The 16,091-nt window shown below is 45.0% G+C and overlaps 1 protein-coding gene across 2 annotated transcripts; it reads right to left on the bottom strand.

The window, feature by feature from the left end:
* Positions 1–3,009: 3,009 nt before the first annotated feature.
* KLHL38 (kelch like family member 38) lies at positions 3,010–15,401 on the bottom strand. 2 transcript variants are annotated; one of them, XM_035126060.2, is made up of 4 exons: positions 14,845–15,397; positions 12,321–13,782; positions 10,970–11,075; positions 3,010–7,979 (listed from the first exon to the last, which is right to left on the bottom strand). In XM_035126060.2, the coding sequence occupies exons 2-4, from the start codon at positions 13,668–13,670 to the stop codon at positions 7,693–7,695; spliced, it is 1,743 nt and encodes a 580-aa protein (XP_034981951.1). In that variant the 5' UTR covers positions 13,671–13,782; positions 14,845–15,397; the 3' UTR covers positions 3,010–7,692. The 2 variants fall into 2 exon arrangements, with proteins under 2 accessions (XP_034981951.1, XP_034981952.1); XM_035126061.2 differs by lacking the exon at positions 3,010–7,979 and adding an exon at positions 7,999–10,208 and having other exon boundaries at positions 14,845–15,401.
* Positions 15,402–16,091: the final 690 nt, after the last annotated feature.

The raw sequence follows: 16,091 nt of genomic DNA, 5'->3' as shown, positions 1-16,091 counted from the left end.
GGACCAGGCAGAGATCCCCTGTAGTGGCACCTGCCCTGTGGAACGCCCTCCCACCAGATCTCAAAGAGAAAAACATCTACCAGACTTTTAGAAGACATCTGAAGGCAGCCCTGTTTAGAGAAGCTTTTAATGTTTAACAGACCATTGTATTTTAATATTTTGTTGGAAGCCGCCCAGAGTGGCTTGGGAAACCCAGCCAGATGGGAGGGGTATAAATAATAAATTATTATTATTATTATTATTATTATTTTTATTATTATTATTATTGGAAGCTGTGCACCATTGTGTCCTCTGCACTGGAATTACGAGTTCTGAGCTCCTTCCAGGAGTGCCAGAGAGAAAGGCTGATGATGTGATTTACTGTCAAAGTTATTTCCAAGAGCAGATCGTTTCCCAAGCTGTTTACATTCCGGACTGAAGCACGCTTCCCATGAACTGACATGATCACCCAGCTCAAGAGACTCAGATATTCTCTCCTGTGAGTTTGACCGGGGACGTGGTGGGCAACAAGGGCACCTGTTGCTGTACGTCCGACTGCTCTTCACCACATTTTCCATTCCTCCCTGTGCGATGTCTTTCTTCATCACTGTAACTACATGCAAGGGATCTGTCACCTTCCCTCTCCACTGGGGCCCTCCATCCTGCACAAGCTTTCAGAGTCACATGATGAGAGGCATGTGATGTCTCCTGCGCTGCTCTGATCCTGCACATGTAAACAGATCGGTTTAATTCCAGAAACTGTAGGTTGCATAGGAAACTGCTCCCGTTAACTGCTATTGACTGAGGGTGTTGTGTTTCACCCAGACAGAGGCTGATCAGTTCAGCCTAAAAAACAGTGGCAGCCAACAGCTAGCAAGGAGAACTGTCCGATAAACAGAAGCATAAAACAGTTTAAAGCAAAGTGCTGGTATGCAGACTAGTGCTGGACTATGAGCCAGTGGCGTAGCTTGCGGGGCACAGGAGCAGTTGCCCTGGGTGCAAAATTGTCAGGGGCGCAAAATTTCGACACCTGGTGCTGCCTCAAAACAGCTGCGGGCTCCATTGAAAATGGCTTCTCCATGCGAACCAGACAACAGAACAACTCTTCTTTTTTAATCTTTGTAGCTGTGATCTCCTGGGTGACGCGACACCATTAGGCAGTTGTATGCGCATGCGTACTCTGTCCGTCCCCCCCCCCCTCCGTGCATCTCTGGGTGCTAGCAACCCATGCTATGCCACTGCCGCAAGCCATTGGCTTCAAATCTGTGGTGACTCCACCATAGCCCAGATTGGATGGGACACTTTAGGGACCAAAGTTATGGTCCCTGGCAAAATTGCTGGTCCACCATGTCAGATAGTTCGTTCGTGAGGTTAGTTAAAGAGGTACTCAGAACTGCCATTTGCTTTAGGAAAAGTTGCAGCATTCATGAATCACAGGTCACGTAGACATCACAATGGAGCAAGAGAAGAGGTTTCTTTGAATGTTTTGCCTGGTGTTTTTGGACTACAATTCCCCTAAGCCCTGAGAATCGCCCATGCTAACTGGGGCTGATGGGAGTTGTAGTTTAACAACAATTGGAGGTTACAGTGATAGCTACTCTTGCTAGAAGACACCCAGATGCACTTGCTAAGCTGGCCAGAAAACCACCTGCATATTTCTTTGTGTTTACGCTTGCAATTAATTTATTATTAAGAGCCTAACCAACTGCCCGCGGCAACACATTGCCAAGTCTTTATTCTTCGAGAGGCCCGCCAAGATGGCTTGCATCATCTCGCAGAGTTTATATTTATCGCTGTGAACATAAGCATGACATTTTGAATGCCCCGGTCAGGCCAGCTCAACTGCCAATCAAAGGCTGAGTCCTGAAACATCTGTGTGGTCTGCAGAACATTGCTGGACGGGGCGAGTTGCAAATTGCACATGTGTCTCAGCGGTCCTTGGGCCACTTTAACAAAGCAAGCAGGAGCCTTGAACTTTAGGCGAAGGGCTGTAGCTCAGTGGTAGAGCAATTCTTGAACCTGCAGAAAGTCCTAGGTTCAATTCTCAGCATCTCTAGGTAGGAGAAGAAAGGAGAAAGGTCCCCTTTCTGGAACCCTGGAGAGCTGCTGCCAATTAATGTAGCCCACAATGAACTAGATCAGTGTTCCCCAAACTTGGGTCTCCAGCTGTTTTAGGACTACAACTCCCATCATCCCTAACTAGCAGGACCAGTGGCCAAGGGTTATGGGAACCGTTGTCCAAAACCAGCTGGAGACCCAAGTTTGGGAAACACTGAACTAGATGGACCAATGGGGGGCTTCCTTTGTTTCTATGTTAGGCATGGTGGTATTGCATAGTGGTTAAAGTGTCAGACTAGGACCTGGGAGACCAGGTTCAAGTCCCCACTCAGCCATGAAGCTAGTCACTCACTCTCAGCCTAACCTACCTCATAGGGTTGTTGTGGGGATTAAATGAGAATGGGGAGAACCATGTATGCTGCCCTGAGCTGTTTTTTGGGGGAAATGCGGGATTTAAATGCAATAAATAAAATTAATAATAGTAATAGGTTGTCCTCATAACTTTGTCATGCACATGATTTGGCTCTTGGTAAGGGCATTTCAGCTGTCAAACTTCAGTCAATAAAGTACATTCCATCCCTTGGCATGACTTTTGCTGCAAATATAGCTTAGTTGGCTAGAGCATGGTGCTGATAATGCAAAGGTTGTAGGTTCAGTCCTCGTAAGGGACAGTTGCATATTCTTGCATCACAGGGGGTTGGACTAGATGATCCTCAGGGTCCCTTCCAATTCTGTGATTCTATCTATCTATCTATCTATCTATCTATCTATCTATCTATCTATCTATCTATCTATAAAAATGTAAACTGGCCATGTCCGTTAGTATCCACTTTTCACCAAAACCGCTTGACACAATGCCACATGTGAATATGAGAGTGACCCCGTACCGTTTCCAAAGACAGATGTCACACCCTAAAACCCCGTGTTTCAAAACACACCACTCAGACTAAAATGCATGCTGGGAAAAGAACCAGGTTGCAAACCAGCACCCTCTAGCAGTGGCTACACTGGTACTGCACTTATAAAACCTTCCCTCTCAACAGCACCTCGGCTCCCGTTTACATACTAGGCCGAAGCCTTTATAGACTAGGCCGAATGGAGGTACTGAGTTGCCTGGGTGGGGGTTGGGGGGGGGAGGCGACGGGATAGGTTAGGACATGGTGGGACCAGTCACAGGGATGAGCTGGGGGGTGGGGAGAAGAGGGGGCATGATACGTCATGGGTCGGGACAGGGTGGGGGTAAATCACACGGATGAGCCACAGCAATGCATGGCCGGGCCAGCTAGTGATTCTATAAAATTGATGCTTAGTTCAGGAAAAGCAATGTTCTAACAAATAACTGCCCATTTGCTTGCCTACCTGCACCCACCCAGGCTTTACTGTCTGATCCCTGGCCAAAGCACCAATACTTTTTGATACCAGCTGTTATCTACTGTCCCACTGCAAACAACAAAATGTTGCAGCATACTCCTAACATGAGGGCTCCTGGTCAGGGCTTCAACCTCAGGAGGTGGTGGACTCTCCTTCCTTGGAGGTTTTTAAACAGAGGTTGGATGGCCATCTGTCATGGATGCTTTAGCTGAGATTCCTGCATTGCAGGGAGTTGGACCAGATGACCAATGGCAGCTGGGGACCCAAGTTTGAGAAACACTGTTCTAGGGTTTGACAAAGGGACAAATTCAAGTAGCAGGCATATTTTCCCCATCCGTCTAAACTAAGCACATTTCACTGGGGATGTTACCCTTGATTTCTTGGCTACACTTGGCTCATCCTGGCTTGTGGGGTTAAGACAGATGCTCTTATTTCACTTGCACTCCTTCGGGTTGCAGCAGCTATATCCCATGATGTTTGTTACTTAGCCTCTTGGAACTTGAGCCTCGGCTGGTAAATATTCCCATACCCAACAGCATAACACTCGCTGTGCTTTTAAATGTTTTCAGGGCCCTGTAGACATGTGTCATAACAACACAACGCAGCTGTGTTTCTCCCCACCCATTTCTTCCCACTCAGTGGAGGTGGCTAAGGGAGAATGGGTCTAATTTGGCACCCAAGCTGGCCTGATTAAGTCCACTGCTTCCCTGCCCCCCACTTCTAAGCACCCACTAGGTAGGTACTAGTAATGGGTGAATCTGCCAGTTTTAGTTTCTCTCAGTTTCTCATTTGTCCAACCTTAAGTTCAATTCTTAGTTTGCATTCAAAACAAAACAAAACAAAACAAAACAAACAGCATTTTAGTGCCCAATATGTACATTTTTGTATGCATTTCTTGCCTAAAATGCACATTTTTGCAAAGCATTTTTCCAGCTAATATAATGCATTTTTGTATGTAACATTCACCAAAACATGCATTTTGGTGCGCATTTTACCCTAGTATTTTGGTACACATTACTGGGGCCGGAGAACTGCACTGCCAAACTTTCAGATTTCAAAGTGCAAATTTCAAAGGATGGCTGTTTTTCAGTTCACGTACAGTTTCAGGAAGTGCAGAGGTTTGGTTTTAAATGTGAACAGAGTTACCTTTCTGTCCCTCCCCTAGCGTTGCTTGATATTGACATGATCCCTCACAGCGCCCATTTGCCAGTAATGCCCGTGGCCTATTCTGGTGTAGGATTCTAGTCTGCCTTATTCTCATATTTTGAGCATCTTTTCCCAGAACCCTTTTTGCTTTACCTTTAATGGCTTTCCACAAGTTCTGGCCCTGGCTTGTATATGAATCAAAGGACAGAGGCGGTTTGCCTCAAACTGCTGGCAAGGTTTCCTAGCCTGTCATTTGCCTGGCCAGTTTCCCAAGCACTGCCTTCCCACAGAATAAAGTTTGCACAGTTTCTTCTGCCTATGTTAGTCCACAGGAGAGGCAGTGGAACTTATTCCCAGAAATTAAATGGGAACAGGATTGCAGCCTCAGTCAGTGATCTCTTTCCCTGCTTGCCCTCACTCCTATCTGGCTTTTCAATAAATGAAGAAATGATTGCATAATATAATATAATATAATATAATATAATATAATATAATATAATAATACGACAGACAAATTGGAGTTTTCAGAAATGCAGCTCAAGCAGTGGTCTTTGGTTTAGGAACAGGCATGCTAGAATGCAAAGTAGGTCCCCGGTTTCATCTGCAGAATCTTTTCTTTTTTCTATTTTTAAGGAACTTCTTGGTTGCCTTTTAAAATACTGTAGAAATAAAAATACCTTCCCAAGGTGATGTACAATAAAAGAGCTTTAAAACAAACAACAAAATTCACAGTTAAACTATTAGGAAGTATCAGTGTAACCATTTCATTTCAATCCACCTCTCTCTCTCTCTCTCTCTCTCTCTCTCTCTCTCTGATCCAGGCCTGGAGGTCATGTTCTTCATGGCAAAGACTGAGCTTTATGCATAGAAAGGTACTATACCGTTACTATAGATAGGGTGTGTGTGTGTGTGTGTGTGTGTGTGTGTGTGTGTGTGTGTGTGTAGCATGTGTTGCCATCGCCCAGGGCAAGGAAAGTATTGTGCCCCTTAAGGAAAGTATTTCACTCCTAACTGGCACCTTGATGTGGTGCTGCTGCTGCAGGACAGAGCTGAAGAGTCGAGTCCCTAAGTTTTTTTGGTCCAGGGCAATTGCCCTGGATGCCCCCCCCCCGGCCATGCTGCACCCCTGTATATTTATACCAGGTCTGGCCAATCCAGAGGCTTCATGTGGGCAGGGGCCAATTGTGCCCTCTGCACCTCCAAAGCCCTCAAGGGGTTGAGTGCAAAACCACCCATAACATCTTGACAGGCTAGAACTTCGTCCTCGAGGAACTGAATGCTAAGCAATAGTGACAGATCAGCTGACTGCCCCATTCATACTTATTTTTCTTCAAAAAAAACCCCAAATAAATAAAAAAAAGTGGTGTGGCACACGAATCCCTTTCTGTTGAACCGGGTGGATTTTGAAACCAGACGAGGAGAGAGGGGAACAGGCAAAGCTGGGGCACTTATTTATCTATCTTTGCACCGGTTTCTTTGATAGTCTTGTCAGGTCTGTTTAATCAAAAGGGAATGAGAAATGCATTAAAATAATACAAAGAGCAAAACGCTGCCCTTGGAACCATCCTCACTCCTGAAGTTAAAAGAAAGCAGGCATAAACCCCCACCCCCCGCTGCTGCCAAAAGCTCCTGGCGAGGATTACAGTGAACATCTTGGAACAATGCACAAAAGGTTTCACAGGACAGATAGAGAGAGAAGTGTGAGGAAATAGAATGGGAAGGAGACTGAAATGCCTTCCGTGGGGTTAATGAGTCCCTGATGTGACAGCATATCCCAACTTGAGAGCCAGTGTGGTGTAGTGGTTAAGAGCGGCAGACTCGTAATCTGGTGAACCGGGTTTGTGTCTCCACTCCTCCACATGCTGCTGGGTGACCTTGGGCTAGTCACACTTCTCTGAAGTCTCTCAGCCTCACTCACCTCACAGAGTGTTTGTTGTGGGGGAGGAAGGGAAAGGAGAATGTTAGCCGCTTTGAGACTCCTTCGGGTAGTGATAAAGCGGGATATCAAATCCAAACTCTTCTTCTTCTTCTTCTTCTTCTTCTTCTTCTTCTTCTTCTTCTTCTTCTTCTTCTTCTTCTTCTTCTTCTTCTTCTTCTTCTTCATCTTGTTCCTGACACCCTCCGACTTCATTTCTCTAAGCTTAGGTGACCTTCTGCCATTTTTTTTGAGGCTGATCTCAAGCTATCATCCCATTCCCACCTGGGGCCTGCTTCCTACTTTGGGGAAGGGCTGAAGCTCAGTAGCAGAGCATCTGCTTTGCATGCAGAAAGTAGGAGGTTCAATCCTCAGCATCTTCTGGTAAGACTTCCTGAAACACTGGAGAACTGCTGCCAGTCAGTGTAGAAAATGCTAAGTTATATAGGCCAACGGTCTGACTCAGCATGAGGCAGCCTCTTTCTGTGTTTCATGCCATGGCTCACTGGCACCTTCTTCTGCTTTGGAGTTCATCCATGGTTCGCAGTCATCCAACCATAATGCCTTACTTCTGGGTGCTACTAAGCCCTGCCAAACAGGCTCACCTTGTGTGGAGCCTTCCCACAATCCATTGCTACTTTTATGAGGCGCCATAGAATTGGACAGATTCTTTAATTGTCAAGGGAGACAGTTCCTAAGAAAGCAGGAGCAGTGAACACTTTAGATATACACATGAAAACCGTAAAAGAAGAATCAACAGTCACCATTGCCTGGATGGGGTTGCTTGGAAGACCTGTTAGAAGCCAATGCTTGATCTTGATCTGTCACAACTTCCCTCAAGGGTCTGTTGAGGCTGTGAGGAAAGTCCCTCAGAGGGCAGGAAAGAGGAGATGGGACATTTTGGTGTTTAAGGCCCCCCCCCAAAAATAATCCAAATTATATCCCTCATGGTAAACCAGCCAACCACAAGAAGCTCCGAACATTATAAAATTGCACAACAGACCTTTCATCACACTCAAAAGCTGGCACTATGTCACTTTTACCACAAGATATAGTGGGGCATGGGAGTCCGAACCAGGAACTGAAACCCTAAGGTCTCCCCCTTATTTGTTTGTCCGTTTTGGTGGTTTTCCTGGCAAGAGTTTACCACCCTTCTCCACGCAGAGAGCACCATGGGCCTTCCAAGTTGAAGAGGACAATGCCCGTTTCCTTCAGCCCTCCTCTCACAAGAGGTTGGCATAAGGCACACATTGGAGGGCCAGACACCCATGGTCAAAGAGTCTGTGGGGCAAGTGCCCCTTTGAAGCCCAGGTGTCTGTCTTGGGGTCGTAGCACTCGAGTGAATCGGAGTCTTTGATTTCATTGTCAATGGTAAGGCAGCGACCTCCGGTCAGATACAGCTTCTCATTTATCGCCGCAGCGCCGTGATGCATCCGCCTGTCCTTCATGTCTGCACATTTGACAAATTTATTAGCCTTGGTATCATAAGCAATCACTCGTCTGGTGTACCCTTTGGGGGGAGGGGAGGGGAGAGAAAAACACACCAGACAATTATGAATTTTGCAAAAATCCTTTGCATTGAATGCATAAAGAGGTGGTTTCAGAGTTAGAAGTGCTGACAGCAATGATAAGAGACACACATTCAGAATCCTTCAAAGAAGAGTGGAAACCCTTTCTAGTCTGTTTAAAAGTTATTTCCCATATGTGGAGATCGCCGTGGGGTTTGAAGTGTAAGAAAAAAGAAGAACATGTTAAAGGGGATGAAATTAGATAAGATGGAAACTTGAAACGCAATAGTATGTTATTTGGGTTATGAACTTTGATGTTGGGTGAGCAGGAAGTCACTAGTTTTGTTGAATTGGAATGTAACTGTTGAGTAACAAGTGTAACTTTCAATATGGAAAAAGAAAAAAATATTATTATTTTAAAAATACATTTAAAGGGCTCTTATACCACTTTTAACAGCCATGGCTTCCCCGAGGGAATTCTGGGAACGGTAGTTTGTTACAACTGGACCTAATGGTGAGGGGTCCTTTACCTTTATCTAAATCTGAGTTGCTAGATAGCTCAGTTCTGAGGGCTTGCAAAGAGCTTTGGAAAGCTCTCTTTTTGCTATATTGTTCTTCTTTCAAACAACTATGTTTTATCACTTAGTGGTTCAACTCAGAACCAATGTAGGTTTAGACACAACTGCAGTAGGTGATAACATCAAAAAAGAAAGCACCATTTAATTAAAACCAAGAATCCCATTACTTGAGCCAATGAACCCAACTTTGTTTGATGTGTATTGTGCAATGAAGACTTGAAATATACTGGATGCCCCCCCCCCTTAAAGAATGTGTTTGTTATCATTGTGATTTTTCAGTTCCAGTTGCTGATAAGCCAAGAACAACTGGATGATGTTATGGCATACTTACTTGGTAAATGAAAACTTATCGCTAGTAAATCTCTCCACTTTAAAAGAGAATGAATTATGTTTGAAATTAGACGAAATGTTTGTGTGCTTTGTTAAGTAAACCCCCCCAAAAAGCTTACGGCTTAAGCTTGTCAGTTGAATTATTGGCAGAATAAATACATTTGAAGGCATGATTTTTTGGGGGGGGGAAACCTTCTTTTTCTCATCTCTGCTGCGTTCACATTTTGAGCTCCTTGTTCTCTCTCATACCAAACTGTTTCATACGTTTTTGTTTTCCAACACAGACATAAAATTCATAAAGGAAAAAGCATGCACAAAAAAGCCTTATTCAGGCAGTAAGGTGCAGGAGGCCAAGGTGGGAGAGGGCAATCATTCAAATTAGGCCAGCCGACAACTGATTAGGGGTTGGTTTCCCCTTCTTTCAGCAGCCCCCGCTATCCTTCTCATATTGTTCAGAAGGGACCCACAATCCTCCGGAAAGGCTTTTTCCTTAGGGTTATGTGGAGCAAGCCAATCGGGCACCTGGGGTGGCGCATGTGCCCTATACCCAGGGGTGGGGCCAGCCACCCGTGGGGCGGGGCCAGCCGGGACAGGACACTCTGCAGGGCCTCCGAGGAGTCTGCCTGTCTCCTCCCACTCAGCCGCCCTACAGCTGAGGAGGGGGTGGCAGGCGGATCATTTGGTGCAGCGCAGAGCCTGCGGGTGCCTAAGCCACCGCATCACTCCCAGGAGAGATGCGTGGCTCAGGTGTACTGCAGGCCTCGTGGTGAGTGCCACCCAGCATTCTGTCACCCCCCTCAGTGGTGACACCAGGGGCAGCCTGCCCCCTTCTTCTGCCCCTGACCACAGTACCCCAGCAAAATGACCACACAGAGTTTGGGATGGGTGAATCTGTCAATTCCGGTTTCTCCCTGTTTCTCAATCTTAAATTCTGTTCTCCACATTTCCAATTTTATTTCAAAATTCTTTAGCATTTTAGTGTAAATTTATCCTAATGTGCACATATCTTTGTCTGCAATTTTTCCCTAATATACACATTTGTGCAAAGCAATTGCCAGGGGAGGGGGCAGATGATACAGAAACTTCCCTTCCATGAATTTCCTACCATCCACTTATCTTCAGATCCGTGCAGTTAATAACAGCTAGGGTCTACCTCTGAATGGAATTACGGGTGGGATATAAAACTAGTTTTTGTACGTGGACAAAAACATCAAGTTCATAAGTCTATGGAAGCATTCAGCAAAATCTAGTGTGGGGTGGGTTTTTCCATGACGTGCTCTGCTTTATTCCTTCTTGGCATGTTTATAATCCCAACAGAGAAGACTGTAAAAATAAGGAGAGGATAGACTTTAGTTCTACTATGGCAGAAGGCAAGAGAGAGCGACTTTTGGCATCAGCTACCGAAATAGCCCCTTTTCTGCCTTGAAGGTTTCAAACAATAAGCTCCAAGGAACTGCACAATGTCCACACACAGACTTGGCTGCGTTACTAGTTGTAGAAAGGAATTGCACACCGCAATGGCATGCAGTAAAGAAGAAATAGAGCAGTGTTGGGACCAGCAGTGGGATACAGTCAGACTCTAAATCCCATCAGCCTCAGCCAGCAGGGCCAATGGCCAGGACGTTGTGTTCATCGGCATTGTTTATGACCCAAGGTTACCCACTCTCATCCTAGAGTATACCTGAAGAAGCGTCTCCACCCCCCACCATTCTGCCCGGACACTGAGGTCCAGTGCCGAGGGCCTTCTGGCGGTTCCCTCACTGCGAGAAGCAAAGCTACAGGGAACCAGGCAGAGGGCCTTCTCAGTAGTGGCACCCACCCTGTGGAACGCCCTCCCATCATATGTCAAAGAGATAACTAACTACCTGACGTTTAGAAGACATCTGAAGGCAGCCCTGTTCAGGGAGGTTTTTAATGTGTGGTATTTTAATGTATTTTAAATTTTTGTTGGAAGCCGCCCAGAGTGGCTGGGGAAGTACAAATAATAAATTATTGTTATTATTATTATTATTATTATTATTATTATTATTATTGAGCTCCTGTGTTGTGAAAACAGTCTAAGAGCACTTAAGCAAACAAATTACCTCCAACAATAAAAATCCGGTCTCCAATCACAACTGCTGGTGCGCAGACGTTCTTCACCATTCTGGTCTCCATCCGGAACCACATGTTCCTTGACACATGATATACCTGAGAAATACACAACACATAAATGAGATTTCTGGGATTAGATGTAAAAAGAGCATCTCTGATTGCACACCCCGATTTCATTTCTGAAAGGGAGGGTGACTGCTCACATCCTTACAGCAACCACAACCATCAAACACTGAACAGTCCTTGGAAGAACCATTCCATTGGGGATGTGGAGCAAATCACACTGTGTGGAGATCTCATTGCTTTCATCTCACTCTGCTATACCTCCTGCTTTGATGGCATTCCCTCTTGCTCCTCCTCCTCCTCCCGGGTTACATTTTGTTGTTGGTAGAGGCATCCTTCTCCATACATGGAAAAACAGGAAGCTGCCTTGTACTTAGTCAGATGAGTGGTTCATCTAACTCAGATTTGTTTATACACTCTCTCCAGGATTTCATACAGGGGGCGTTCCCAGACTTCCCTGGAATTGCCAGGAAGTGAACCTGAGACCTTTTGCATGGTAAAGACGCATTAGAGCTTCCTCTAATGTCTGAGATTCAGGTTTGCCTTGCTAAAAGTGGCCAGAGGACTTCTGAGACACATGTGCAATTTGCATGGCCTGCCATGCCTAGCCTAGCAATGTTTTGCGGACCGCACAGATGTCTTGGGACTCGAGTCTTTGATTGGCAGTTGGCCTGGCCTGCCTGGGACATTCAAAATGTCAGGCTTATAGTCACATCAACAAATATACACCTTGAACTACATGCTGCTAAATGATGCAAGCCTTCTTGGTGGGCTCTTTAAGAGCAAAGACTTTACAAAGTGTCATTGTGGAAGTTCGTTAAACTCTTCTTAATGAATTAATTGCATGTGTAAACAGAAATGAATATGCATGTAGTTTTCTGGAGAGGACAGTTTCTGCTTAGCAAATGCATTTGAGTGCTTACAGCAGTGATACCCTCCAAATTCTGTTGGACAACAGCTCCTAAAGCAAGCATGGCCCAAAGTGGTCAGGGATGATGGGAGTTGTATTCCAACAGTATCTGAAGGACACTGTATTGGCCACTCCTGAACTACAGCATGGAATTAATGATAAATCATCAAGGTAATAGATAGAATTTTATATTGACAGCTGAGTCTGGGCACAAGTCATTCATTACTTTGGAGAAGATAAGAGTAGCCACGTGTGGTCAGATCCAATGGTCTCACAAGCCTGAAATCATGTCTCTGTGTATGCTCAACATTGTCTCTAAAGAGGACAACTGGCATCTTGAAGGTGAGATGCTGAAGATTGGGAGTTACCTGTATTAGCCGGACAGGGTTTTGCATCGTGTCTTCCCCTCCAAAGAGATAGATTCTTTGGTCTTTGGAAGACACAGCAGGATGAAGAACGGCAACAGGCATGTTTGCCATGTGCTCCCAAACATTGTAGATACTGTCATATCTTTCCATGGAATTTAGGATCTCCTGGTTTTCTCCAATGCCTCCAATGGCAAAGATATAGTTTTTATAGGCAATGCTCCTGTGGGAATAGCGCCGAACTAACATGGGCTCAACTAGCCTCCACTGGTTAAGTTTGAGTGAGAAGATATAAACATTGTCGCTGACTTGGTTCTTCCCATTGCCAATGGGAATACCTCCAAGGAGATAAACATTACTGTGGACGCTCACTACAGAGGCCTTGTAAAGCCGTGTTGGGTATTTGGCAAGGCTCAACCATTGGTTTGTCTTCTCATCATACAGCAAGACGTCTCTCGTTGTCTGTTGGTTGTCTTTCCGGCCACCAACCAGGAGGAGGAATTCCCGACATGAATATCGCCGAGGAACGTGCCACATAGGTTTGATATCTGGAGCACTGGTGCTATACAGAGAAAACATCTGCTTTTGGGCCAGTTCCAGGATATTTCTACATGCTGGGGATGACTGAATGAGAGAATCATTGGCAATGAAGTGGAAGAAAAATGTTGGATGGACGTACTGAAGCCTTACTTTCTTGAACAAGTCTTGAATATAGCTTTGCCGTGCCTGGGGATCATGCCTCACCCAAACCATGAGAGCTTCAAAAACTTGTTCCTCCTCTCCACAAAGCTCATCATCTCCAAGATAGTCTATCAACTCCAAAGCACAGAGTTCTTTCAGGTCTTCGGAGATGGCTACTTCAGGAAAACACTTCAGAGCCATTGCTTTGGCTTTCTTCTTGAGTTTATCGCAGTGCAAGATCTCCGAGAGCCGAATCAGACCGAGGCAGTTATCCGGAGCAAGTTGGTCCTGGAGGTAGGCTGAACAGGCCTCAAATAGCTTCATGTACTGGAGCATGGAAGCAGTTTCCATTAGATACAAAATATTCTCCACCGTCATTAGAATCTCTCCTGTGTAAACATAGACAATGATGCAATGAAGAATGTTTGAGTCGATGTCTCTGAGGCTGACTTTTTCCTGGCCACTCTCTTTAAAGTTGTTGCAGAACATTGCCTTGAAGTAGGGGCTACTTGAGGCAAGTACATTCCTATGACAAGGGATTTCTGTGTCACCAGTACACAGGACAACATCAGTTAGGATTCTATTCTTCCGTAAAACATTGAGCTGCTTTAGCAGCTCAGAGGAGAAATCCTGATCTTTGAAGAGCCGGTCTTGTGTGCATTTCTCTTCCATAGTGGAATCAGAGAGATATCAGCACTGGCCAAACAAGAATTCTCATTGGTGGTTCATCAGCCTCCTTGACTTGATAGATCACAGTCGAATGGTCTGTTTAAACATTGTCCATCTAGAGCAGAAATGGAAAAGCTAGCTGCATTCACCAGTATAAGGAAACATCACAGAACATCTTGTTTTATAAAACCAAGCAGGTAGGTTGGAAGTCTAGGGTTACCTCGGGGTATTTCTGACAGAGTAGTAGAATAATAATAATACCAAAATTAAGCATGCATTACAAGGCAATAGGGACAATTAGTGGCTCAAGCACAAAGCCTGAATCAAACAGTTTCTTCATGATAAGTATCTCTTAACAAATGCATGTTGGCCAGTCATTCCCATGAAGCACTTACAGTTTAGTATCGTCCATCTCAAACCCTTCAGCCCTATGTCAATATTAGTCATTCCCAAAGAATGCAATTCTGGCAGCACGACATAACAAACTAAACTCATCGAGTCTAGAAATCTGGGGGTGGGGGTGGGGGGTGGGGAATGATATATTTATTTATTCCCTGGTTGCTTTTGCTTTCATATCCACCAAGAATAAGAGCAGTAGATTTTCTCTGCTTTATTCGGTGTATGCAAAAGTCTGCTGTAGCATTTTCCCCTCCTCCCACAGCATTACATATTTGTACAGAAGCAAGACATCACTGAACAAAATAGAGGAGGATAGCTGACAGAAAACTTTGCAAACCACCACTGCAGCCTCCTTCTAATAGCAACAGAGGAAGCTGTTTTATACCCAGTCAGACCAACGGTCTATCTAGGTCAGTTCTATGATCCTAGAATTGTCTACATTGACTGCCGGTGGCTCTCCAGAGTTTCAGGTAGAAGTCTATCCAAGTCGTACCTGGAGGTTCTGGAGATGGAACCTGAGAGCTTCTGCAATGCAGATCAGATGGTCAACGATTAAGCTATGGCCATTTCCCACAAATGCAACATGAATCCAACATACATGCAACACACACGCATCATAAACAAAGCAATTGGGCTCCTTCCCCGCAAATGCTATATAAGCGCCGTATACTTTGTATGACTGGTTAAGGCTTAAATGCAGCAGGAAAAACACACAGCAGGCAAAACTGTCTCCCAGATCTCTCACATCTGTAGTGAAAATCATGGCAGAGTTGTTTACCTTCTTTCCTTCCCTGCTTTTGCTTGTTTATTCTCTGCTGAAACTTTCCATGGCTAGCTCATGAATATGAAGAGTTTTTTTAAAATTTGTTGTTGTTTTTAAAGAGCTATTTAACGTCTTGAGATTGTTCTTTCGCTGGTGAAAGATTCATAGGGGGAGATTTCTGGGTTTGTTTAGTATCAAGGCACTGTCACGGCTCTCTGAAGGTTGGCTCATGAGGTGCCGCAATGAGGCGCTGTATACATTCCTCGACTAAGAATAGTTCCCCCGTGTACTTTTTTTACTGTGTTGTGACATGTGACTTTCCAGTTGCCTGCTGCAACAACAAGGTGAACGGAACACAGCACTACTGAGCATGCCCAGAGGGTGTTTTTCTGGCGAGTGTTTACATACGAAAATAGACATGAAGATGAAGGATGGGGCATTTGCAGAAGCCCTGCTGGAAGCAGCAACAGGGACCTGAAGTACACTAGTAACTCTAGAAACTTGTAAATAATCTGCAACTTCTACAAGCTTCTTCGCTTCTTCGTTCACCCCTGTTTAGCTATTAGATTATGTGGAGATGTAAAATCAGGTCCTATGCTTCTGAAATTTTTTTGATGCAACCACTGGAGGGAAGTTCTAATAGTATTGAAATGATATTGTGAAGAAATGGGATCTTGGGGGTTCCTTAGAAATTTAACGGGGGAGCAGCATTGGCTAGACTCTTAATGCTGTGGGTGGCCCACCTGATGCTAAGCTTGTACATGTGGTATATAAGAAATACCTTAAATAAGGGATGTGATGTGTCAACTGAGTCCGCTGGAAAAAATAGTGTCTTTGAGTTGATGGGATGGCTCTGTAGCCCATTGCAGTCACCATCAAATGATGAAAACACATGTGTGAGCCAGCCTTTTCTCCCTTCTTTTCTACCTGCTTTCACATGGGCTAAGCGTGATACCAAAGACTTCTGTAAGATAGGTAATCTGGGCTCTGGGGTGACCCAGCTTAGCGATCTATCTGGGGCTTCATCCCACTGGCATGCTCAGCTAAAGGATTTCACCCAGCAGAGACTTTGGTGAGCTAGGCTAGATGGAGTAGGCAGGCTAGATGAACCCATGGTCTGAAGCAGGCATCCCCAAACTGCGGCCCTCCAGATGTTTTGGCCTACAACTCCCATGATCCCTAGCTAACAGGACCAGTGGTCAGGGATGATGGGAATTGTAGTCCAAAACATCTGGAGGGCCAAAGTTTGGTGATGCCTGGTC

The sequence above is a fragment of the Zootoca vivipara genome, chromosome 8 (genome assembly GCF_963506605.1).
Source record: "Zootoca vivipara chromosome 8, rZooViv1.1, whole genome shotgun sequence".
Classification (NCBI taxonomy): Eukaryota; Metazoa; Chordata; class Lepidosauria; order Squamata; family Lacertidae; genus Zootoca; species Zootoca vivipara.
Note: the sequence above shows the minus strand (reverse complement) of the source record. Positions and strands in the feature narration are given on the sequence as shown.

What these genes read in the sequence shown, in the direction of transcription:
- KLHL38 (XM_035126060.2), bottom strand. Translation starts at nt 13,670, where the DNA reads ATGGAAGAGAAATGCACACAAGACCGGCTCTTCAAAGATCAGGATTTC. An exon ending in ACCCTGTCCGGCTAATACAG is followed by an intron (nt 11,076 to 12,320) that starts GTAACTCCCAAT and finishes TGTATTTCTCAG; the next exon opens with GTATATCATGTGTCAAGGAA. An exon ending in CCGGATTTTTATTGTTGGAG is followed by an intron (nt 7,980 to 10,969) that starts GTAATTTGTTTG and finishes CTCCCCCCAAAG; the next exon opens with GGTACACCAGACGAGTGATT.